The sequence below is a fragment of the Pagrus pagrus genome, assembly GCF_965226575.1.
Source record: "Pagrus pagrus genome assembly, chromosome: 14".
Classification (NCBI taxonomy): Eukaryota; Metazoa; Chordata; class Actinopteri; order Spariformes; family Sparidae; genus Pagrus; species Pagrus pagrus.
In genome coordinates, this window is record NC_140198.1 from 6,167,779 (window position 1) to 6,187,126 (window position 19,348).

A 19,348-nucleotide genomic window follows, 5' to 3' on the forward strand; every position below is an offset into this window, starting at 1 on the left:
TGTTCGACAGAGACATTAGCCTCTATGTTAGCATTGTAAGCTAACAACAAGCTAACATTGCCTATTTATTTGCTCGTGGCAGCTAAATGAAGCAGCAAGTGAAAAGTAAATGAAACCCTCCGCTTCGTGTTGGGGTTTCAATCATCCTGTCTGGATTTATTTCTCCATAAAAACCTCTCGCCCGGTCATTACTCAACTGTTTTGCTAACCCTCCTCCCGGTCTTGTCCATTTGTTTTCAACGAAGCCTTTGCTAAATCAATATGATGGATTATCATATACGCGTTATGATGTGTGTATTTGTATGTCTTATCGATCATAAACAAGAGATTACGGTTTACGGGCACGTTTGTGTCGCAGTGCTACTCAGACAACAGCTGGGACACAGCTTGTCTGAGGCTCTTGCAGGTTTAGTCTTCAGCCACAATGTGAAAGCGATCGTTATGATTAAAGCTAATGGCAGCATCTGTTAGTCTCTTGGTCTCTTGTTAGCTTTCTCCTTGTTATCCCAGTACAAGAGCTAACTTAGCTGTTGATAAATAGTAACTCATTACATAGCTGTAACGTAACTTTAACATGCTAATGACGTTATGCTAACTTGGCTGTGGAGCTTAGCTGTGGACATTGTAATGACTTACAAGATTTACGTTAGTTTCAACGTGCATTGTAATAACTTTACCTGTGAATCCGACATCGTTACTCGTTACCCGGTTTGTTGTTCCTGGAGGGGGTGTGTGTGTCGTGGGAGGCTCCAAGGGGAGGGCGATACGACGTCGGAGGGGAGGAGATTAAGGAGCACAGGGGAGGGGATGCTTTTTTCAAACCTTTCAAATCGTAGACCAGAGCTTTAAATGACTTCTAGGATTTAGCAGAGGACTGAGATAAGCCTTAGTTGACTAAATAATCTCTGTAACTAGAGAATTAAACTGATATGCACTTATTTAGCAACTCAAACAACTTTAATTGCTTCCCTGGAAGCAGAAATTCTATCATGAATGAATGCATCAATTACTCAACTACCTTCAACAAAATTTAATCAATCCCATGACACAAAATTAACTTATATATACCAATTTCAAGACTAAAAGTGTAATATTGTAAGAAACTTCGAAACATTCACCTGAGCTTTGAGAATTTCACATTTTATTAAAGGTTGTATAAAATTTAAATACCATGGCCCTTCCACCAACATAGCTTTGTCTCTCTTCACATTGAAAATGCTATTAAATCATCTAGAAGAACTAAAATAACAAAATATTACAAAGTAACTGCTGGACTTCATTTAACAATACAACACCACTTCACAAAAATCACACACTGTACAACACTGTAACAGAAAAGCATTTCTTAGTGTGATTTTTTTTTACAAACTATATATTGTTTTCAACATCATTAACAAATAAGAAACCCCATCTTGTTTGATTTTCAACTGACGAAACGTAAAGAGAAGTATCTTTATCGTGCTACAGTTAATAATGATGATAATTGCATCTTACTGACTCCACCTCAGGTTCATGCAGACTCTATACCATTTCACAAATATTCAATCAACTTATATTCAAGTTACAGTTCACTTTAATAAAAACAAATCAACAGGCAGTAATGGTATCACTGTAAAACCCCAGAAAACGGCGTTGAGATCTTTTCCCAAACTCTGCGGATGTGCAGGAAGTTGCAGAGTCAGGAGCAGTGAACTGTAGGACGGTCTGACCTCCCACTCCCACATTAGTTTATCCTGATGGGCTTTCAGGTATATCTGTGAGAGGAGTGGGCAGGAGACCCATTAGACTGTGTAAGAGACCCATTGTAGTTGGGGAAACTGGTGTAGCAGGGTGGGTGGTCATATTCAGAAGGAGATCCAATACTGTTGCTGGATGAGTCATCCATAGAGGGCTCCTGCAAAAAGGGCGACATGAATATGAAGCTGTGTGAAGATGAAACAAAACAAAACAACGGCGCACAAGCCAGGTAACAGACGAGTCAGGTGGAATCTAGGGGTAAGGCAGCCTGTATATGTAGCCTGAGAGGGGAAGTCCAGGGAACAAAACTAGCCTGCTGCTCTGTACACTCATTGCTCTGAGCACTCACTAGTAAAACAAAGATCCCCCAGGGGGCGCTAGCATTGCGTCAGACTTTTAGTCTTGCTGCCTTTTGAGTATCACAGAATGGGGTAAAATCATAGTAGTAATGAGATGGATACCTTTTGCTGCAAGACGTACAGTGAAGTTACTGCATTTATTCCGTTGTGCTCGGTCATTTTTGGAAGCACATCATCTGTTGTAAAGAGACACACAAAACATTGGATTTCATATACATTCCTCTATAAAGAGTACTCTTGTCTCATTGTAAATTATCTGATCACTTTTTGTTTTTGTCATAGTGGCGTATTTATTCAGAATAATTATGCCATACCTGTGTGACTGATTGGTGAGCGATGAGAGTGGTCACTGAACCTTGAGAGAGGCTTTCGAACGGGTTGATTAGGCCTAACAAAGACGAAATGGTGTGAATGCATTAATGTGATGTAATGTTTATCTGCACTCCTGACCTGCCTTTATAAAATCAAGAATCAGTCCTGCACTATGAAGGGTTGATTTTAAAACCTTTTAGCAAGTCTTACTTTTTGGAAGGCGTCCAGCAGGCACACACTGTTACCAAGGTGATGAGGAGGAAGATGCCTCCAGTGGACAGGATGATATAGAGGGAACTTCTTCCTGGTTGGATATGCAGAATTACAGTTCACATGAACACTGAGCAGTTAACAGAACAACACAGGAACATACAAGACAGGATTTTACAGTTTATCATTGTTGAATATATGTTGAAAAAATCTGGGAGGAAAATACTTTTAGCTATGTAAGTAACTTGGATCTAGAGATGGCAATATCTGTGAGTTGATCCACCTCTTTCATCCAGACTGAAATATCAACACATTTTGGATGGATTGCAATGAAATTTGGTAGATATCCATGGTGCCCAGACAATAAATCCTAATGACTCATGGACCACAGACAATCTGTTGTGACTTTGATGATCCCAAGACTTCTCTCCCAGCACCACCATGAGGTTGACATTTTTTAATTTTGAGTCAAAGATCTCAACAACTGTGGGGTGGATTGCCATAAAAAGTGGGTTCCCAATGTTCCCCTCAGAATGAATAGTAATCAGTGTTGATGCCTCCACTTTTTGTTCAGTGCCGTGATCAGATAAAAATGTTGTCTAATACTGAAGTCTATGAAGAAATAACTGTCAAACCAATGAGATTCATTAGCCTAAGTGTGTCTTTGTGTTTTGTATAATAAGCAAATGCTACCATGCTAAAATGCAAAAAAAAAATAAATATGGCTAACATACCTGATAAGCATCAGGATGTTAACATTAGTCTTATTTTTTAATGCTTATTTTGAAGTATTGCATTCAAAAAGGTTGATGGACAAGGAAAACTTTTAAAAAAATCTCACAAAGTGAGAAGTTACTTGCATTAGGTGGCTTTTGCCTTTTTCGTAAAAGAGTTAATGCAATTATTAGGAGAATTTGCATGACTGATCATTTGTTTCCACATTAAGAGAGAAGAAGAAGAGGCTGTTTCTGCAGTTGGTGTCTTCTCATATTCCTCCTTCCTTCTCCATTTTTCTCTTGTAGATGGCCAAGAACACAGATGCAATATACAACTGCATACCAAATGCAAAGATGGCGCCTTACTTGCAACAGTTATACACATGTGTGGCAGTGGGGTGTGGTTGAGGCGCCGGCTGCTGGAGGAGAGGGAGGAGTGGCTCAGCCGGTGCTCAGACAGCTGGACAGAATCAGGTAATCAGTCAGCTATATAAGCATGCTTGTAACCTGGTTCTGGTCTCTTGCAGTAGGCTGGGTCCTGTGGGAGGACCGAAGCAGAGCCGCACAGCGCCGACAAGACGCGGAAGCCCTCGGCCGAGAGAGACGGCTGTTTGTTTGTTGTTAATTGTTTTTGTTTGACCTCCTGGGCAATAAAAGCCGGTACACTTGCACCGTCGGCCTCTGTCTCCTCCTTCCTGCCCTCCCCAGTGAGCACTGAGGCTCACATCTGGCGCCTGAACAGGGACCTGACATGGAGGCACAGACGCCGTTGTCGCTGGCTCTCCAGCACCTCGCCACGATGCAGGAGAGCACCACCGCGCTTCAGCAGCAGCAATCTCAGGCCCTCGTGGATATTGCGGCGGCCCAGCGGGACGATCGTGCTCTCCTGCGGGAGCTGCTGCAGCGCCCGGTCACCCTGGGCCCTCCGGACGCGGCTACGGAGCCCGGCCGGGGCCGGCCTCCGCCGTTTGCCCTCCAACGGATGACCGCTGAAGATGATTCGGAGGCGTACCTGGACATCTTCGAGGGCACGGCGGAGGCGTGTGGGTGGCCGGAGGGGGAGTGGGCGGTCCGGCTTCTTCCTCTACTCACCGGGGTAGCGCAGCTGGCCGCGCACAGCCTGCCGGCGGCCTCCCGGGTTAACTTCGCGCTGCTGAAGAGGGCCATCCTGGACCGTCTAGGCAGTACACCCGAGGGACACCGGCGGCGGTTCAGGGGGCTCTCTTTTGAGGAGGCCGGCCGCCCCTTTGCCTACGCGCAGCGGCTCCTCGACACCGCGACACGCTGGCTCCAGCCGGCGACGAACTCCGCGGAGGACATCGTCGGCCAGGTGGCACTGGAGCAGTTCGTCGCCGGGCTGCCCTCCTCCACCTCCAACTGGGTCCAGTGCCACCGACCCCCCGACATCGCGGCCGCGATCGTCCTCGCGGAGGACCACCTCTCCCTGCCCCGGCGGAGCATGAAGGAGGAGGCGAGGCCAGCGACGATCCCGGCGGGCCGTCCCACCCCGGCCCCGAGGAGGAGATTCCCGGCGGCAGCCGCCCCACACGCGCACACATACACACACACCTCCCCGGAGCATGCTCCGCTCCGGGACTCTAACCGCTCTCTGTCTCCTGTTCCGCAGGGCCCGGCCTACGCGTCTGAGCGACCGGCGCCCCGGGGGGCTCCTCAGATGCCAGGGCAGGGGTGCTGGCGGTGCGGGCAGCCCGGCCATCTCCGGGCGGAGTGCCCGCTCATGGAGGTGGGGCAAGTGGTTCGGGTTGCGGGACCGCCGGCCCCCTCCCCCGGTCCGGAAGGGACGTATCGTATACCGGTATGTATGCAGGGGGGTACACACCAAGCTCTGCTGGACTCTGGTTGTGAACAGACCATGATCCACCAGCGCTTGGTTCGACCAGGGGCGTTGCTAGAGGCATCGTGGGTGAAGGTGAGGTGTGTGCATGGGGATATTCACGATTATCCGGTGGTGACTCTGGAAATTTGTTTTAGAGGGAAAAAGCATAAGGTCAGGGCTGGAGTTAGCACTCGCCTCCTGCACCCTCTAATCTTGGGCACGAATTGGCCGGGGTTCGCTAGCTTAGCGGGGGAAACTATGAGGGTGCAGTCACGTATGTCAGGGAAATGTGAGTGGTGTGCTGTGCTCAGTGGTGAGACGGGGGTGCCTCGTCCTGACGCTGCCGGGGGGGGCCCCCCAGATCGCCTCCATGGAAGATTTTCCACTCGAGCAGTCTCGGGATGAGACCCTCCGTCACGCCTTTGACCAAGTGATGAGAATTGATGGTTGCCAGGTGCACCCTGGCACAGCACCCACTCACCCCTATTTTGTCGTCATTAGGGACAGGTTATACAGAGCGACGCGTGACGCTCGGACCGGAGAAGAGCTCACCCAGTTGTTGGTGCCCCAAAGCCGTCGGGAAACAATTTTCCAGGCGGCTCATCACAACCCCATGGCAGGTCACCTCGGCTATGATAAAACACTGAGCCGGATCATGGCCCGATTTTACTGGCCGGGCATTCGGGCGGATGTAAGTCGGTGGTGTGCGTCCTGCCGCGAATGTCAGCTGGTCAACCCGCCGGCCACCCCAAAAGCGCCGCTGCGCCCCTTACCACTGATTGAGGTCCCGTTTGATAGAATCGCCATGGACCTCGTCGGGCCATTAGACCGGAGCGCACGGGGATATCGCTTTGTGTTAGTCCTAGTGGACTATGCAACGCGCTATCCCGAGGCAGTGCCCCTGCGCACCATCTCCGCAAGGAGCGTGGCACAGGCACTGTTTCAGGTAATCTCCCGAGTCGGGATCCCGAAAGAGATCCTGACTGATCAGGGCACGTCATTTATGTCACGGACACTACGCGAACTGTACGAGTTATTGGGCGTCCATTCAATCCGGACTAGTGTATACCACCCCCAGACCGACGGCCTGGTGGAGCGGTTCAACAAGACACTAAAGAACATGATTCGTAAGTTCGTGCACGAGGATAGCCGTAATTGGGATAAATGGTTGGACCCTCTGTTGTTTGCAGTGCGGGAGGTTCCCCAGGCCTCCACGGGATTTTCCCCCTTTGAACTCCTGTTCGGCAGAAGACCCCGGGGTGTCTTGGACCTGGTTAAGGAAAGCTGGGAGACGGGTCCGAGCACCAGCAAAAACGAGGTACAGCACGTCCTGGACCTGCGAGCAAAGCTCCATGCACTGGGTAAGTTGTCACGTGAGCATTTGCTCCAGGCCCAGGAGCGTCAACAACGGCTGTACAACAGAGGGGCTAAACTCAGACAGTTTGCACCGGGAGATAAAGTGCTTGTATTACTCCCCTCCTCGAGCTCCAAATTACTCGCCAAGTGGCAAGGGCCCTTTGTGGTCACACGGCGAGTGGGGGATGTTGACTATGAGGTGGTGCGTTCTGACAGGGGTGGGGCCACACAAATTTACCACCTCAACCTCCTTAAAGCCTGGAGGGAGGTGACGCCTGTTTCTCTGGCAACCACGGTGATCGAGAGAGATGAGTTGGGACCGGAGGTGGCTAATTCAAACCAGCCAGTGCCGGTCCCCTTTGGTGACCATCTCTCACCGAGCCAGAGAGCAGATGTGGCCTCGTTGCAGCAGCGTTTTGCTGACGTGTTCTCTCCCCTGCCAGGACGCACCTGCCTCATACACCACCACATAGAAACACCCCTGGGTGTGACAGTCCGGTCACGACCCTATCGGCTGCCCGAACACAAGAGGAAAATTGTTCAGGCGGAGCTTCAGGCCATGTTGGAGATGGGAGTAATAGAAGAGTCCAACAGTGACTGGTGTTGCCCCATCGTGCTGGTTCGCAAGTCCGATGGGTCAGTACGGTTCTGTGTGGACTATCGCAGGGTCAACGAGGTGTCCAAATTCGATGCCTATCCAATGCCCCGGGTCGACGAACTCCTGGATCGGCTGGGCACGGCTCGCTTTTATACGACATTGGATTTGACCAAGGGCTACTGGCAGATTCCCCTGTCGCTAGAGTCCAAGGAAAAAACGGCCTTCTCCACTCCGTACGGTTTGTACCAGTTCGTCACACTTCCGTTCGGATTGTTCGGGGCCCCAGCCACTTTCCAGCGCCTCATGGACCGGGTGCTGCGGCCTCACTCTGCATATGCTGCTGCCTACTTGGATGATGTGATCATTCATAGTGAGACCTGGGGGCAGCATGTGCAGCAGGTGGGGGCAGTGCTCGACTCTCTGAGGCAGGCGGGGCTCACGGCCAATCCGAAGAAGTGTGCGGTGGGACGGAGGGAGGTACGGTATTTGGGGTACCACCTGGGCGGCGGGCAGGTGCGGCCACAGGTACAAAAGACCGCAGCGATTGCGGCCTGCCCACTACCCAGGACGAAAAAAGAGGTCAGGAGGTTTCTGGGGCTGGCTGGTTACTATAGGAGGTTTATTCCGGCCTTCTCGGAGCTGACCAGCCCCCTAACCGACCTGACCCGTAAGAGTGCCTCGGATCCGGTCCAGTGGACGGAGCCGTGCCAGCTGGCGTTTGAGAGGGTAAAACAAGCCCTCTGTGGGGAGCCACTCTTGTACACTCCTAACTTTTCTCTCCCTTTCATCCTGCAGACCGACGCCTCGAACAGTGGGCTGGGGGCCGTTTTGTCCCAGGAGGTGGAGGGGGTCGACCGCCCCGTACTGTACATTAGCCGGAAGCTGGCTCAGCGGGAGGTGAACTACAGTACGGTGGAAAAGGAGTGCCTCGCCATACGGTGGGCGGTCGGTGCCCTCCGCTACTACCTCCTGGGGCGCCCATTCACCCTCTGGTCGGACCATGCCCCGCTCCAGTGGCTCCACCGCATGAAAGATGCCAACGCGCGGATCACTCGCTGGTATCTGGCTTTGCAGCCTTTCAGGTTCAAGGTGATCCATAGGCCGGGTAACCGCATGGTTGTGGCTGACTTCCTCTCCCGCTCGGCGGAGGGGGGGGGGAGTGGGCTTGCGGCCGGCGGGATCCCGGCCTAAGTCGGGCGGTGGGGGTATGTGGCAGTGGGGTGTGGTTGAGGCGCCGGCTGCTGGAGGAGAGGGAGGAGTGGCTCAGCCGGTGCTCAGACAGCTGGACAGAATCAGGTAATCAGTCAGCTATATAAGCATGCTTGTAACCTGGTTCTGGTCTCTTGCAGTAGGCTGGGTCCTGTGGGAGGACCGAAGCAGAGCCGCACAGCGCCGACAAGACGCGGAAGCCCTCGGCCGAGAGAGACGGCTGTTTGTTTGTTGTTAATTGTTTTTGTTTGACCTCCTGGGCAATAAAAGCCGGTACACTTGCACCGTCGGCCTCTGTCTCCTCCTTCCTGCCCTCCCCAGTGAGCACTGAGGCTCACAACATGTATTGTTAATAATGGTGCGCTATGGGAATAATGCTTTTTGTGCAGGACTTTATGCGCGTGAACGTGAACGTTCATGTCCAATTGGACTGGTTTTGTTGCTTCTTCGTCGGTTTGTTGGTGGCTGGCAAACAACCAGCTTTGTTATTGGTTTGCAACCTCCTCTTTTCTACTCCTACAAACAGCGTAACGTAGCCCTTACCACCAAAAACAAAACATTTTGCAACATTTAAAAAGTTCACTTCAAATTTGCTGGTCAATTACATGAGAACATGGCTATTGTCCTCTGGGAGGTTAGGTTTTTCTCACTGGTTAGCCCATCTACTGCGTCCTGTCACTTATCCAGAGCCCGCTTCATTCATGAGAATCAAGGTTAGCTACTTAATAGAGTGAGTACTGCTAACACTATTATTATTGCTTAGCCCACTTAGCTGACGCTTCTAGCTTTCACTGTCTTGTTCAACTCTTATTAAAACTGCAGCCAGTCAGTAAGACAGTATCACTTACTGTAGACAGTCAGTCTGATGGGCAGGCTTGTCATGTTGCCCACAGGATTCTCCACTGCACAGCTGTATATGTCATCATCTGCCATCAGCACGCGTGTGATGGTCAACAGCTTCTGATCAGGTGACAGCATAAACCTCGTCACATTGGTCAGTGGCTTTCCACCTTTGAACCACCTGTATGTAGTCCTGGTTCCATTGTCATGGGAGCAGTTGAGGATGACGTTTTCGCTGAGCTCCAGCACCGATGAAGACTCCATGTCGATATAGGGCCTGGATATAGACTCTGGTTGAAAAGACAGTGGATACAATAGTTTTTAACATGTAAATAGACTGTAAGGACAATAAACATGCTGTCCTCAATGTTTGATGTATGGCGACCATAAGGTCTATGTACTTATTTTTAATTCTTAATTCCGACTGGATGATGATTATGGCTATTCTGGTTCCACATGTTGCAGTCTGTCTCTACCTTCACTTACTTATTTAGACCTACACTTGGAGTCATCCAAAACTTAGGTGCCATCTTAGGCCAGTTTTGTGGAAATTGGGGACAATTATAATGTTGTTAAGGTAACAAAGTCCATGACATTTGGCTGATGTTTGAGGGCATCAGTTGGCAGGGGACTGCATTCTTTTCCCTGACACAGACGTTCCTCCCTCCTACTCCACTTCAGGATACAGGTGACCTTCACACTGCCTCCTGTGAAGGCAGGATTTATGTCATTCCATCATTTGTCACGTTCACAACGGAGCTCTAACATGTTTGGAGGTAGTTTCGACAATCAGTGTCACCTGTAAAAGCCAGTAATTGGAGATCTGTCCCTTTTTAAGAGGTTAGAGGTGAACATGGGCCACATTAGGTCCTAATACACGGAGGGTTAACATGGGCGGTGTTTTCAGTAATATAAAATATTGAGGGCAATATAAAAACATTGTAAGTGATTTAAATACCAAGAGGATGGATTCACTACATGTATCTTATCAGTACACCCACACACAATTAAAAAAGTTAAAGTCCCTCTGCACCTCCAGCCTTCATTGGTTGGGACAGGCCTGCAAGCACCTGCTGCGCTTTGATTATCAGCTGATCCTTGTCATACCTTCCGCCTTCCTGCACTCCATTTAACCGGATTTCCTTACCCTTGATGACACATAACAAGCAGCATTCAGGCATGGCCAAATGGAGTCCTTTCATGTTATTCCCAGTGTAGCCCCCTTCCACCTACATCCTGACCAGAGGCCCAATCAGCCAAAGTGAAAACATCTGTGTGGGTATGTAGGGCCTTTAATCTCAGAAAGGTAACACACACCAAGACCTGTGATGAGGTGCTGATCACTGGAAGTAGACTAGAAGGTAGAAAAAAGTGGTGCTAACTCTTTCTCCATGTGCATTTTTCAGTTATTTCGACAGCGCATGAACGCACAGTCTGACTAACAAATATCTCTAGAGGCTGCTGTCCTGAACATCGAGCAGGGGATTGCAGGTCTGCAGGATCTCATATACCAGGATTTTCAGGTTTGTCTCTAAACATGAGATGAAATTTCCACCTCAAAAATATATGAAATTGCTGCACCACATTGGTGCTCATTGAGTCACCATGAAGACATCACTGCCAAAAAGCAAAAAGCTGATGGCAGTGTATTGTTGGTGATAACTGAGAGGTGCGACAGTTAGAAATTCTACTGCTCGAGGAGTTATTTTTGTTATTTTAGCAGTCCATTAGACAAAAGTCTAGTCATCAATCATCAAACTTGGGACTTATGTTGGACCTGACTGTCAGTGGTGTGAATGAACCCTTACAATAATTTTAGAGTCATACAGGGAAGCTGTCCTCCTACCGTCCACTGTGAGTGTGATGCTGCCCTCTCCTGTAAAGGTATCATCTGTGATGGAGATCTCCACGTCATAAATTCCATCGTCAGAGAGTCTGAGGTTGTGGAGAAGCAGAGTCCCGTTCTCAAATACCAGGATGCGGTCTCGATACTCAGGCCTCAAAGTGCCGATGATGTCAGTTCCAATCGACTGGACAAGAGTGACGGACTTTTCTCTCTGCAGCTGCCACTTGATGACCGGCAGGTCGAGGCTGAAACTGCTGTAGCGGACAGACAGAAGGGCCTCCCCTCCTAGTGTACCTCTGATGAGGGTGTTGGGGATGGTCATATTCACCGCCAGCACCCCACCTGCACAGAAACACACAAGAGAGGTTACTGCATCAGATGTCCACACCATTCCAACATCGCACACACCTTAGTCAGTTTTAACCTTGTGTTTTGATTGGCTCTTGGTTGTTTTGGTGACTGCAAATATCCACAAATCACTCGAGCTGCATCTCTTCTAAACCTTTACCTTTTAAGGCAGAGCAGTAAATTACAAAGGCGGTGAAGTTGAGTTAAAGGGTTTTACATTGTGTGACATACTAAAGACTCAGTTTGCAGTTTATTAGCCACACCTAAAACGAATGCAGTCAATTACAAAAGTTGTGAGTTTGCTGCCATGCCCTTATTAGTGGCCAAGCTAACACAGCGATGCTTTGAAATATAAGGATATTGTAATTTTATTGACATTTTACCAGCTCGGCAATGAGTTTGATTAAAAAAAAGAAACCAAGGAAGTATATCCACTATCTATGGTGGTCTAAGATATTAAAAGTTATTATATTACACATTTTTATAGTTTCACAGTCAACTCTTAACTATTAGTGGCTGAGAATCATAAATCTGCAGAACTTTGTCTGTGGCATTGTCCAGTTTTACAGCCACCGTTATTTCAACCTGTTGCAACCCCAGACACAATGTTGATATTGGACAATTCTGCAAGCCTGCACATTTTTTACATTCAGTTTTTTTCAATGATTTATTTCTATAATTTCTGCGTGGGGAGAAAAACAATAATAATTGTATGTCCTCAGAAGGATGCAAACTCCTCACTCTTACATTCTGCCTTGCTACATAAAGGACACACCACTTCCTGCACTGGCACTGAGCGTTGGCATGAGACATAAGTACATTGTGCACTGAAGAATCATAGGTTTAGGAAAAATAATGAACAGTTCTTGCAAAAAGCAAATTGCAGATGGTCTTCATCGATCACTGTCCATATTTGTTCCATGTTTTTTCAACTACAGTGAGTGTCACAGTAGTTAGCTGAAGGCCAGTGTGGGCACCACGCCCCATCACTGTTGTATACTGGAGCCAGTTTGCATGGTAGATCCACATCACCATGGTAACAGCTGTCAGTCCTTGGGATGGGCCAGCATGAGCCAACAAAAGTGGGGATTGTTTGTTCAAATTTCCTTCTTGGCAGTTCATGAAAAGAGCACTGGGGGCAATCCAGATGCCAATGCTAGCTTTGCAGAAACAGAGCAGCTCAGTGACTCTGCTGCTAGCCGCAACAATAGCAGGACAGTGATGAGATGCAGCTGAAAATAACTGAACATCTGAAAACACTGGTTCTGGTACAGCCTGTAGGCACAATTACTGTATTACTTACAAAGGGTGGGCACAAGACTAGGAGCACCCACACAGTCTGATGCAATCCAATTCCCCAACAACAAATGGCACCTTTGTTATGTCTGTTAAGTGCGGATGTCATAATTTGTGGTAATTTTGAACGTGTTACAATATTATGCATAACACTGCAGGAATAACAATAAACACACCCACTTTCACTTAATTTAATTATTTGTTCTGTATGTCTAATAATCAGTCCTATTGGTTTATTATTTTAATGTCTTATAGTATACGTTATTTCTAATTTTTTAAATCTTTTTTGGGGTTGTTTTTTATTTTGTTATTGTATAGCACTTTGTAGCTCTTTTAAAAAGTGATATAGAAATAAAGTGTGTTATCATTGACCTCATATCACGTTGTGTCAAATGTAGCTGTTGCATTTGTATTGATATTAATTATGCAACTCTAAAACCACCATCCAGTTACCCCATGTTGTTGGTATGTCCCTCTGACTCCCAGCTAGCATTGAGAAAGCCAAGTTATGTCTATAATTAACTAATTCTACTGAGAATTTTAGTGTTTATTGCAATAATCTACCAGGAAGACCCTCTGGTTCACTCCAACAAGTTGCTGCATTTGTAAGGAGCAAAGACAACAACCAAAATCATCATCAATCTGCAATTTGTAACTTCTTTGATTCTTTTATACTGAAACAAAACAACCAACAAAACAACAACATTTGTAATAGAAATACTTAATCTGTTAACCTGTTGATTACTTGCAACTTTGTATTAACGCAATCTTTGCCATATCTTTCCGACACAGTGCATAAATATGCAAGTGAAACATCAGACCATTGTTATGCAAAAGTGATCTATTCAGTTTTAAAGACAATTCTTTAGTAGAAAATGTGACTTACCTGAATTGAAGGAACCAAGACACGCAAGCAATAAAATCTGGGAGAATATTTTGGCTTTTGAAGGAGTCTCCTTCTCTGCCTTCATCTTGGGTCTCAAGCTTTGTTTTCGTCCCAGACAACCAGCATGATTTGTGACACTGGGCAGGACGGAGAACACAGTCGTTCATTCAGCCTCTGCTGGGACTGAGTACATGTTGTTCTCAAAAGCCAATGTAGAAGCAGGACAAAAGTGTGTGTGTGTGTGTGTGTGTGTGTTGTGTGTGTGTGTGTGTCTGGATGTCCACTTTGTATGTTTGGTTAGCTTAGTTTAAATAACTATTATTATACTGTGTGATATGTTCATGAAAAGATGTCAGTGTTCATCACCACACAATATGAATGTGTCAGTGTAGTTTAACAAAACATGTTGTTGCTTGTCTGAGGGCCTTCCAGTCCTGGAGCTAAACTTAGAAATAATGAATGTAATCAGTAAAAATCATAGATACGTCCCATTAGACTTTTATATTTCCAGTGCAAACATTTTGTTCCAGTGTTGGTGCCACAAGGAAGGTAGAGGACATATGTAGGCAGGATAACACAAAAACTACTGAATTGATTTCCACTCAACTTCGATGGAGCGTGGATCAACCTTCGGTGCAGATCTGGATAAAGGGATGATCCAGGATTTTTTTCTGATTGATCCTATAGTTGATCTTAACACAGATAGTGAGTTACATTGTCTCCATGAAATATGAGTCCAGTATCAAGCAAATCAGTGAATCAAGATGTAAATGTATGTTTTTGTACAGTAATAAGTTAAACACTTCCCTCCAGTTGCTTCTTTCTGACCTCACTCACTCACTGCTGAAGGATTGATAGACGGGTGGATGACATGATGTTATTTGTTGAATTGTTTGCTTCACCTTCACAAGCACACTTGGCATTTTATTTTACAGGATGAAGACATGACTGGATTTTGATATACAAATACAATTTGGCATATAACGTTAAATGGGTAACCATGGATGTCATCTAAAATGGTTGCAAAGGCATTTTTTCATTTCAGCTCGACTTTAACATTGACTTAAACATTCGTACTATTTAATGAACCAGTTATTCTTACACAATGCAGTGGAGATTTTGATTTAATCTGCATTGTTTTGTTGTACTAGTGGCTCTTACGTATCTGGTGAGTCTTAATTATGGGTGGTTAAAAACTGAGAGTGATACTGCACTTTCAAGTTAGATGTTGGATTAGGCTTGATTGAATTAAAGGGGACTGTTGGGCCGTGGCAGAGGTATGCACTTTATTGGTCCTTATCTGCTTCTGTATTATCCATTTAAACTTGGTTGTATTTACCTCTGTTTAAATGTTATTTACAGAAGGCACTTACAGATGGGGATATTAAGCCCTGTGAATGATAATATTGTTTGTATAGACCTTGGCATGAGTCAATTAAAAACAGAATTTAAAAATAAACAAATATCTCACAACTCTAAATGGGTTTAAAATTGGCTTTAAAAGGCTTTCATTTTTTAATGAAAGCAGCCGTTGCTATGTGACTCCCCTACAACCTTGTTCCATTCTCCATACCTTAAGAACACACACACTAGGGACACTTAGTCAGAGAGACACCTGTTGCATCAAGACTTGTTTTTATAATCACTTGTTTTTCTGAAGTTATCGTATCTAAAAACTACTTTAACATCATCATTAGCAAAGAATCTCTACAGAAGATGAAGACACATCGTTCTCTGACTGTTAGGAAAGATAGCGGTAAGTGAGAAAACCAGAAAAAACCTTGTAGTCACTTGTGTTAATTATTCAGTGACTTATCAGGAACAGTGGGCACTAATTTAGAGTTATTATCTCAAGATAGACCTCTGATAAGGTATCATGTGATCATCTAAATTCTTTGATAATTAAATTCTTTAAAACCCTTTAAAGGGACAGTCCAACCAAAAATCAAAAATACATATTTTTCCTCCCACCTTCGGTTGTGTTTATCCATTTAGATTGTTTTGGTATGAGTTGCCGAGTTTTTGAAGAGAGTAAGCTGATGTTCCTCTGGGTTTTTCTCATCTGTAGAGAGCAGTAGCAACCTGTCCGATAGCTGCAACACATCTCAGGAGGATGTGAGCGAGAGGAGAGGTAAGAGGAAGGCTACTGCTGTCACTGGAGCAGGTCCAAGCAGTAAGCGAAAGAGGAGCTTGTACCTGAAGGTGATCAAAAAGGGGGTCAAAAAGGTGACCATAAAGGAGACCAAAGAGGAGACCAAAAAGGAGAGCAAACAGGATTTGAGAGTAGATGCACTGAGAGGTGAGTTGGTAGTAATTTATGTCGACTTTTGGCATTATTGGAGCTTTGTTAATATGCAATTTATGTTCCTCACAAGTGTTGTTAAACAATATATGCGTGTGTCTTTGTAGCTGGATTTCAGGCCAAATACCAACAGCAGAATCTGCTTGGAGCAGGAGGCTGTGGATCTGTGTTTGCCGGCTATCGCAGAGCAGATAAATTACCTGTGAGTGTGTACACACACACACACACACACACACACACACACACACACACACACACATTCTCAAACATATGCACACCCCCACACACACACATTGAAACACACATACTGTATGGTCAGGAAGTGCTAACCAAAGTCTTGTTTGTGTCTTGCAGGTTGCCATTAAATACATTGCAAAAGACAAGGTGCTGTGCAAACATGTGGTGAGTACCATGCCGACTCATTTACTGAATGTTTTATGGATGAATTATGGTTATCTATGAATCTGTGGAGCTTCAATTTGTCATCCTCCATTTTGTTGTGTTGTTTCAGGACAAGAACGGGAGGCAGCTCTCGGTGGAAGTGGCCATTATGTTGAAACTCGCTGGGACGTCAGCACCAGTGTCACTACTCGACTGGTATGATCTTGACCTTGAGCTGATCGTGGTGATGGAGAGACCAGTCCCTGCCGTAGATCTCGCTGAGTACATCGAGGTCAATGGAGGCTCCCTGTCAGAGGAGAAGGCCAAGGTACTATAGGCCACTATAGGAACTTTATTGCAAATCTATTGTTGTCTGTTCAACTGTCATGAACTCAAAATTTGTTCTAGTATCCAAAGCAGTGCTATCTTTTTTTAATTACGTATAAATGCATAGTGGAAACAGAAGGCAGAACCTGAATCTAAAGCCTTTTGGTTTCTTAAAACTTTAAGTTATGGAAAGCTCCAGATTATGGCTTAAATTCCTGTAGTGGATAAGAGTTTAGTGTGCAGTTAAGAGTTAAAAACTGCACTTCTTGTTTTTGTATGCTTTCAGTCACAGCCAAGACAAATGTCAAAACACCATCTCAGAGATCCTAACCTCTCTTTTCCTGTCTGTCTCTCAGATCATACTGAAACAGTTGGTTGATGCAGCAAAAGAACTTGAGGATAAACACATCTTTCACCGGGACATCAAGGTGGAAAATATCCTGATTGAGACTGGCTTGGATGTCCCGCGTGTTCGCCTCATTGACTTTGGACTTGGCTGCTTTGTCAAGAAAAGATCCCTTTACAGCGTCTTCTACGGTAAGATTACGAGCTCCTACTTCTGTTCTTCACTAATTTACCTAGCTGTGACTTTAAACAGAGCATTTCCTCATCCTTATGTTTTTTATTATGTGTGTGTACTTTAGGCACCCTTGCTCATGTCCCACCGGAGTGGAACAGTCATTGTACCTACAGGGCCAGCGCCTCCACAGTGTGGCAGATGGGAGTGGTCCTGTTTGACTCATTACACGGACAAATACATTTTGAGACGACCAAATTCCTAACAAAGGAGCTGAGAATCAAAAATAATCTGTCCAAAGGTAAGAAAAACATGCCCGTATGCAAACTTATCAGCAGACACAATCTGTTGATGTCAGTTCACGTTCTGATGTATCTCTGTAGTCGTCAGATTTACCTTTCTTGTACTGCTTCCTCTCCAGACTGCCAGGACTTCTTGCAAAGTTGTTTGAGCAAGGCCCCCGAGCAGCGTCCAACCCTGGAGCAGCTCCGGCTTCACCCATGGCTCAGATAAACCACACACACACACACACACACACACACACACACACACACACGTACTAACATCACTCATCTAACTGGGCTAACTAGATCAGACTTTTTCAAGGCCTTTTTTTTTTTTTCAGAAAAAAAATGTATTTATACATATTGAGGGCAGCACGGTGGCACAGTGTTTAGCACTGTTGAGCCACAGCAAGAAGGGTTTGGCGGGCATCTGTTCAGGGCCTTCCTGTGTGGAGTTTGCATATTCTCCCCGTGCACGCGTGGGTTTACACCGGGTGCTCCGGTTTCCTCCCACATTTCAAAGATATGCATGCTAGGTTAACTGTGGACTCTAAACTGCCTGTAGTCTCCCTGCTTCCCTCTCAAGGATAACCCCACAATTCCACCAGATACGTGTCCGCTGCGTTATGGCTCCGCCACGGCAGCAGAGCTTTTTATTTGGCATTATTGACAGGGCAAACTTGAGAGATGACAGGAAACAGGATGAGAGAAACAGAAGAGAGAGAGAGAGTGCCATCCAGTGGAGTCTTTGGGTAAACAGTTATAGATAATTTGCCATTTTTTTCCCACCTGCAGGTCCCTTACAACACCCAGCCGTCCGAGGAGAGGGGATCTCTCTTTGAATTGCCTTTCCCGAGGTTTCTTCCTTTCTGGGAGTTTTTCCTCGTCTTCATAGAGAGCTTGGGCTGGGTCAGGAGCCGCTGCCGATGTGTTCATCTTATTCATTCATTGATCTTTGAGAACTCTTCACAATCTTTTTCTCATTGCATTTGCTGAGTTGTCAATAAAAGGGTTTTTACCTACCCCCAGGCTTTTGTTTCCATTACAGTGAAAGACATGCAGAATAACTGCTGACAGCAATGGTATTGAATAATGAAGACGGTCAGTGTGTAAATAAATGTCACGTGGAGTGTTGAGTTGCCTACTTTTCATTCAACATTTTTGGCCTGATTAAAATGTTTGCTCATTTCCTCTTTCATTAAGAAAATACCACTTACCTTTTGATAATAGTTATTATAATATGAAGAAACTGTGTTTACACAGCACCTTTCAAAGCACTGGTAAAAGTGCTTATATACAAAAATGAAGATTAAAACATTCTAGGACTACATTTTGAAATCAAGTCATGTAATTAAAGGCATAAATCAAATATATAAGACACTGTATAACAAGACAAAATAAAACAAAGGGATTACTCAATTAAAATGTGTTTTAAGAGGTTTTAGGTGATTTAAAATGCAGCAATTCCCATGAAGTATTTCAAACATAATCAGAACACTTAAAGAAAAATTTACTTACTAAAGCTGAATGGTCACCAATCAAAAGAGACTAAAAAAAGAGGTGATATAATCTATCCAGCTGCATTTTATACAGGCTTAAAATAATAATCTCGAAGATTTTCTTGTTAATAAATATCTGTTAAGTCACTGTCACAGAATGAGGTAACATACTGGCCCACTGATGAAAGCCCCTGGATTTGCTGCCATACCAAAGATGTGCACTGGGTGTCAGTGGCAACAAACCTGGAAAATATCACAAGCAGTGCAAAGTTAGTGACATGTTCATCCAGCAGTGGTTGGTCGGCCAGAGAGAGTAGGTGGTGCCACTTTAAGGTGTGAGACAGTTTGAAGATTTTTGTCCTAAAGGATATTTTCAAAATGTTTCATCTGTCTTAAAACAGATATCAACTTCCCATGTTATTTCTTCCTGTTACTGGCTATTAAGAGATCACGCTGCCAATGTGGTGGAAACAAAATCCTAGTCTTTG

At 45.6% G+C, this 19,348-nt stretch overlaps 3 protein-coding genes and 1 long non-coding RNA gene across 4 annotated transcripts; 3 read left to right on the plus strand and 1 right to left on the minus strand.

Moving 5' to 3' along the window:
• Window positions 1-1,124: 1,124 nt before the first annotated feature.
• Window positions 1,125-13,715, minus strand: LOC311269878 (hepatic and glial cell adhesion molecule-like). The gene is made up of 7 exons (XM_084374378.1): window positions 13,551-13,715; window positions 11,021-11,362; window positions 9,183-9,464; window positions 2,619-2,712; window positions 2,411-2,484; window positions 2,199-2,272; window positions 1,125-1,894 (listed from the first exon to the last, which is right to left on the minus strand). The coding sequence occupies exons 1-7, from the start codon at window positions 13,633-13,635 to the stop codon at window positions 1,745-1,747; spliced, it is 1,101 nt and encodes a 366-aa protein (XP_084230504.1). The 5' UTR covers window positions 13,636-13,715; the 3' UTR covers window positions 1,125-1,744.
• LOC311268983 (uncharacterized protein) lies at window positions 4,086-8,606 on the plus strand (the record flags this gene model as incomplete). Its single annotated transcript, XM_084372971.1, has 2 exons — window positions 4,086-5,150; window positions 8,475-8,606. The coding sequence occupies 2 exons, from the start codon at window positions 4,086-4,088 to the stop codon at window positions 8,475-8,477; spliced, it is 1,068 nt and encodes a 355-aa protein (XP_084229097.1). The 3' UTR covers window positions 8,478-8,606.
• On the plus strand, window positions 10,328-11,068 carry LOC311269879. Its single transcript, XR_014624165.1, has 3 exons — window positions 10,328-10,535; window positions 10,630-10,697; window positions 10,994-11,068. It is a non-coding gene; the product is annotated as an uncharacterized lncRNA (long non-coding RNA).
• A 1,413-nt stretch (window positions 13,716-15,128) lies between the features above and the next one.
• On the plus strand, window positions 15,129-18,384 carry LOC311268867 (serine/threonine-protein kinase pim-1-like). The gene is made up of 8 exons (XM_084372796.1): window positions 15,129-15,306; window positions 15,619-15,849; window positions 15,960-16,054; window positions 16,207-16,254; window positions 16,364-16,561; window positions 16,917-17,097; window positions 17,205-17,378; window positions 17,499-18,384. Exons 1-8 carry the CDS (start codon window positions 15,267-15,269, stop codon window positions 17,588-17,590), a joined length of 1,059 nt encoding a protein of 352 aa, XP_084228922.1. The 5' UTR covers window positions 15,129-15,266; the 3' UTR covers window positions 17,591-18,384.
• Window positions 18,385-19,348: the final 964 nt, after the last annotated feature.

Bases quoted from the DNA above. Each gene is read 5' to 3' on its own strand.
- LOC311269878 (XM_084374378.1), bottom strand. From the start codon at position 13,635: ATGAAGGCAGAGAAGGAGACTCCTTCAAAAGCCAAAATATTCTCCCAG. The intron at 11,363-13,550 runs GTAAGTCACATT...GTTTCTGTGCAG, and splicing joins TCTTGGTTCCTTCAATTCAG to GTGGGGTGCTGGCGGTGAAT. The intron at 9,465-11,020 runs GTAGGAGGACAG...CTTTTCAACCAG, and splicing joins CATCACACTCACAGTGGACG to AGTCTATATCCAGGCCCTAT.
- LOC311268867 (XM_084372796.1), top strand. From the start codon at position 15,267: ATGAAGACACATCGTTCTCTGACTGTTAGGAAAGATAGCG. The intron at 15,850-15,959 runs GTGAGTTGGTAG...GTGTCTTTGTAG, and splicing joins GAGAGTAGATGCACTGAGAG to CTGGATTTCAGGCCAAATAC. The intron at 16,562-16,916 runs GTACTATAGGCC...TCTGTCTCTCAG, and splicing joins TGTCAGAGGAGAAGGCCAAG to ATCATACTGAAACAGTTGGT.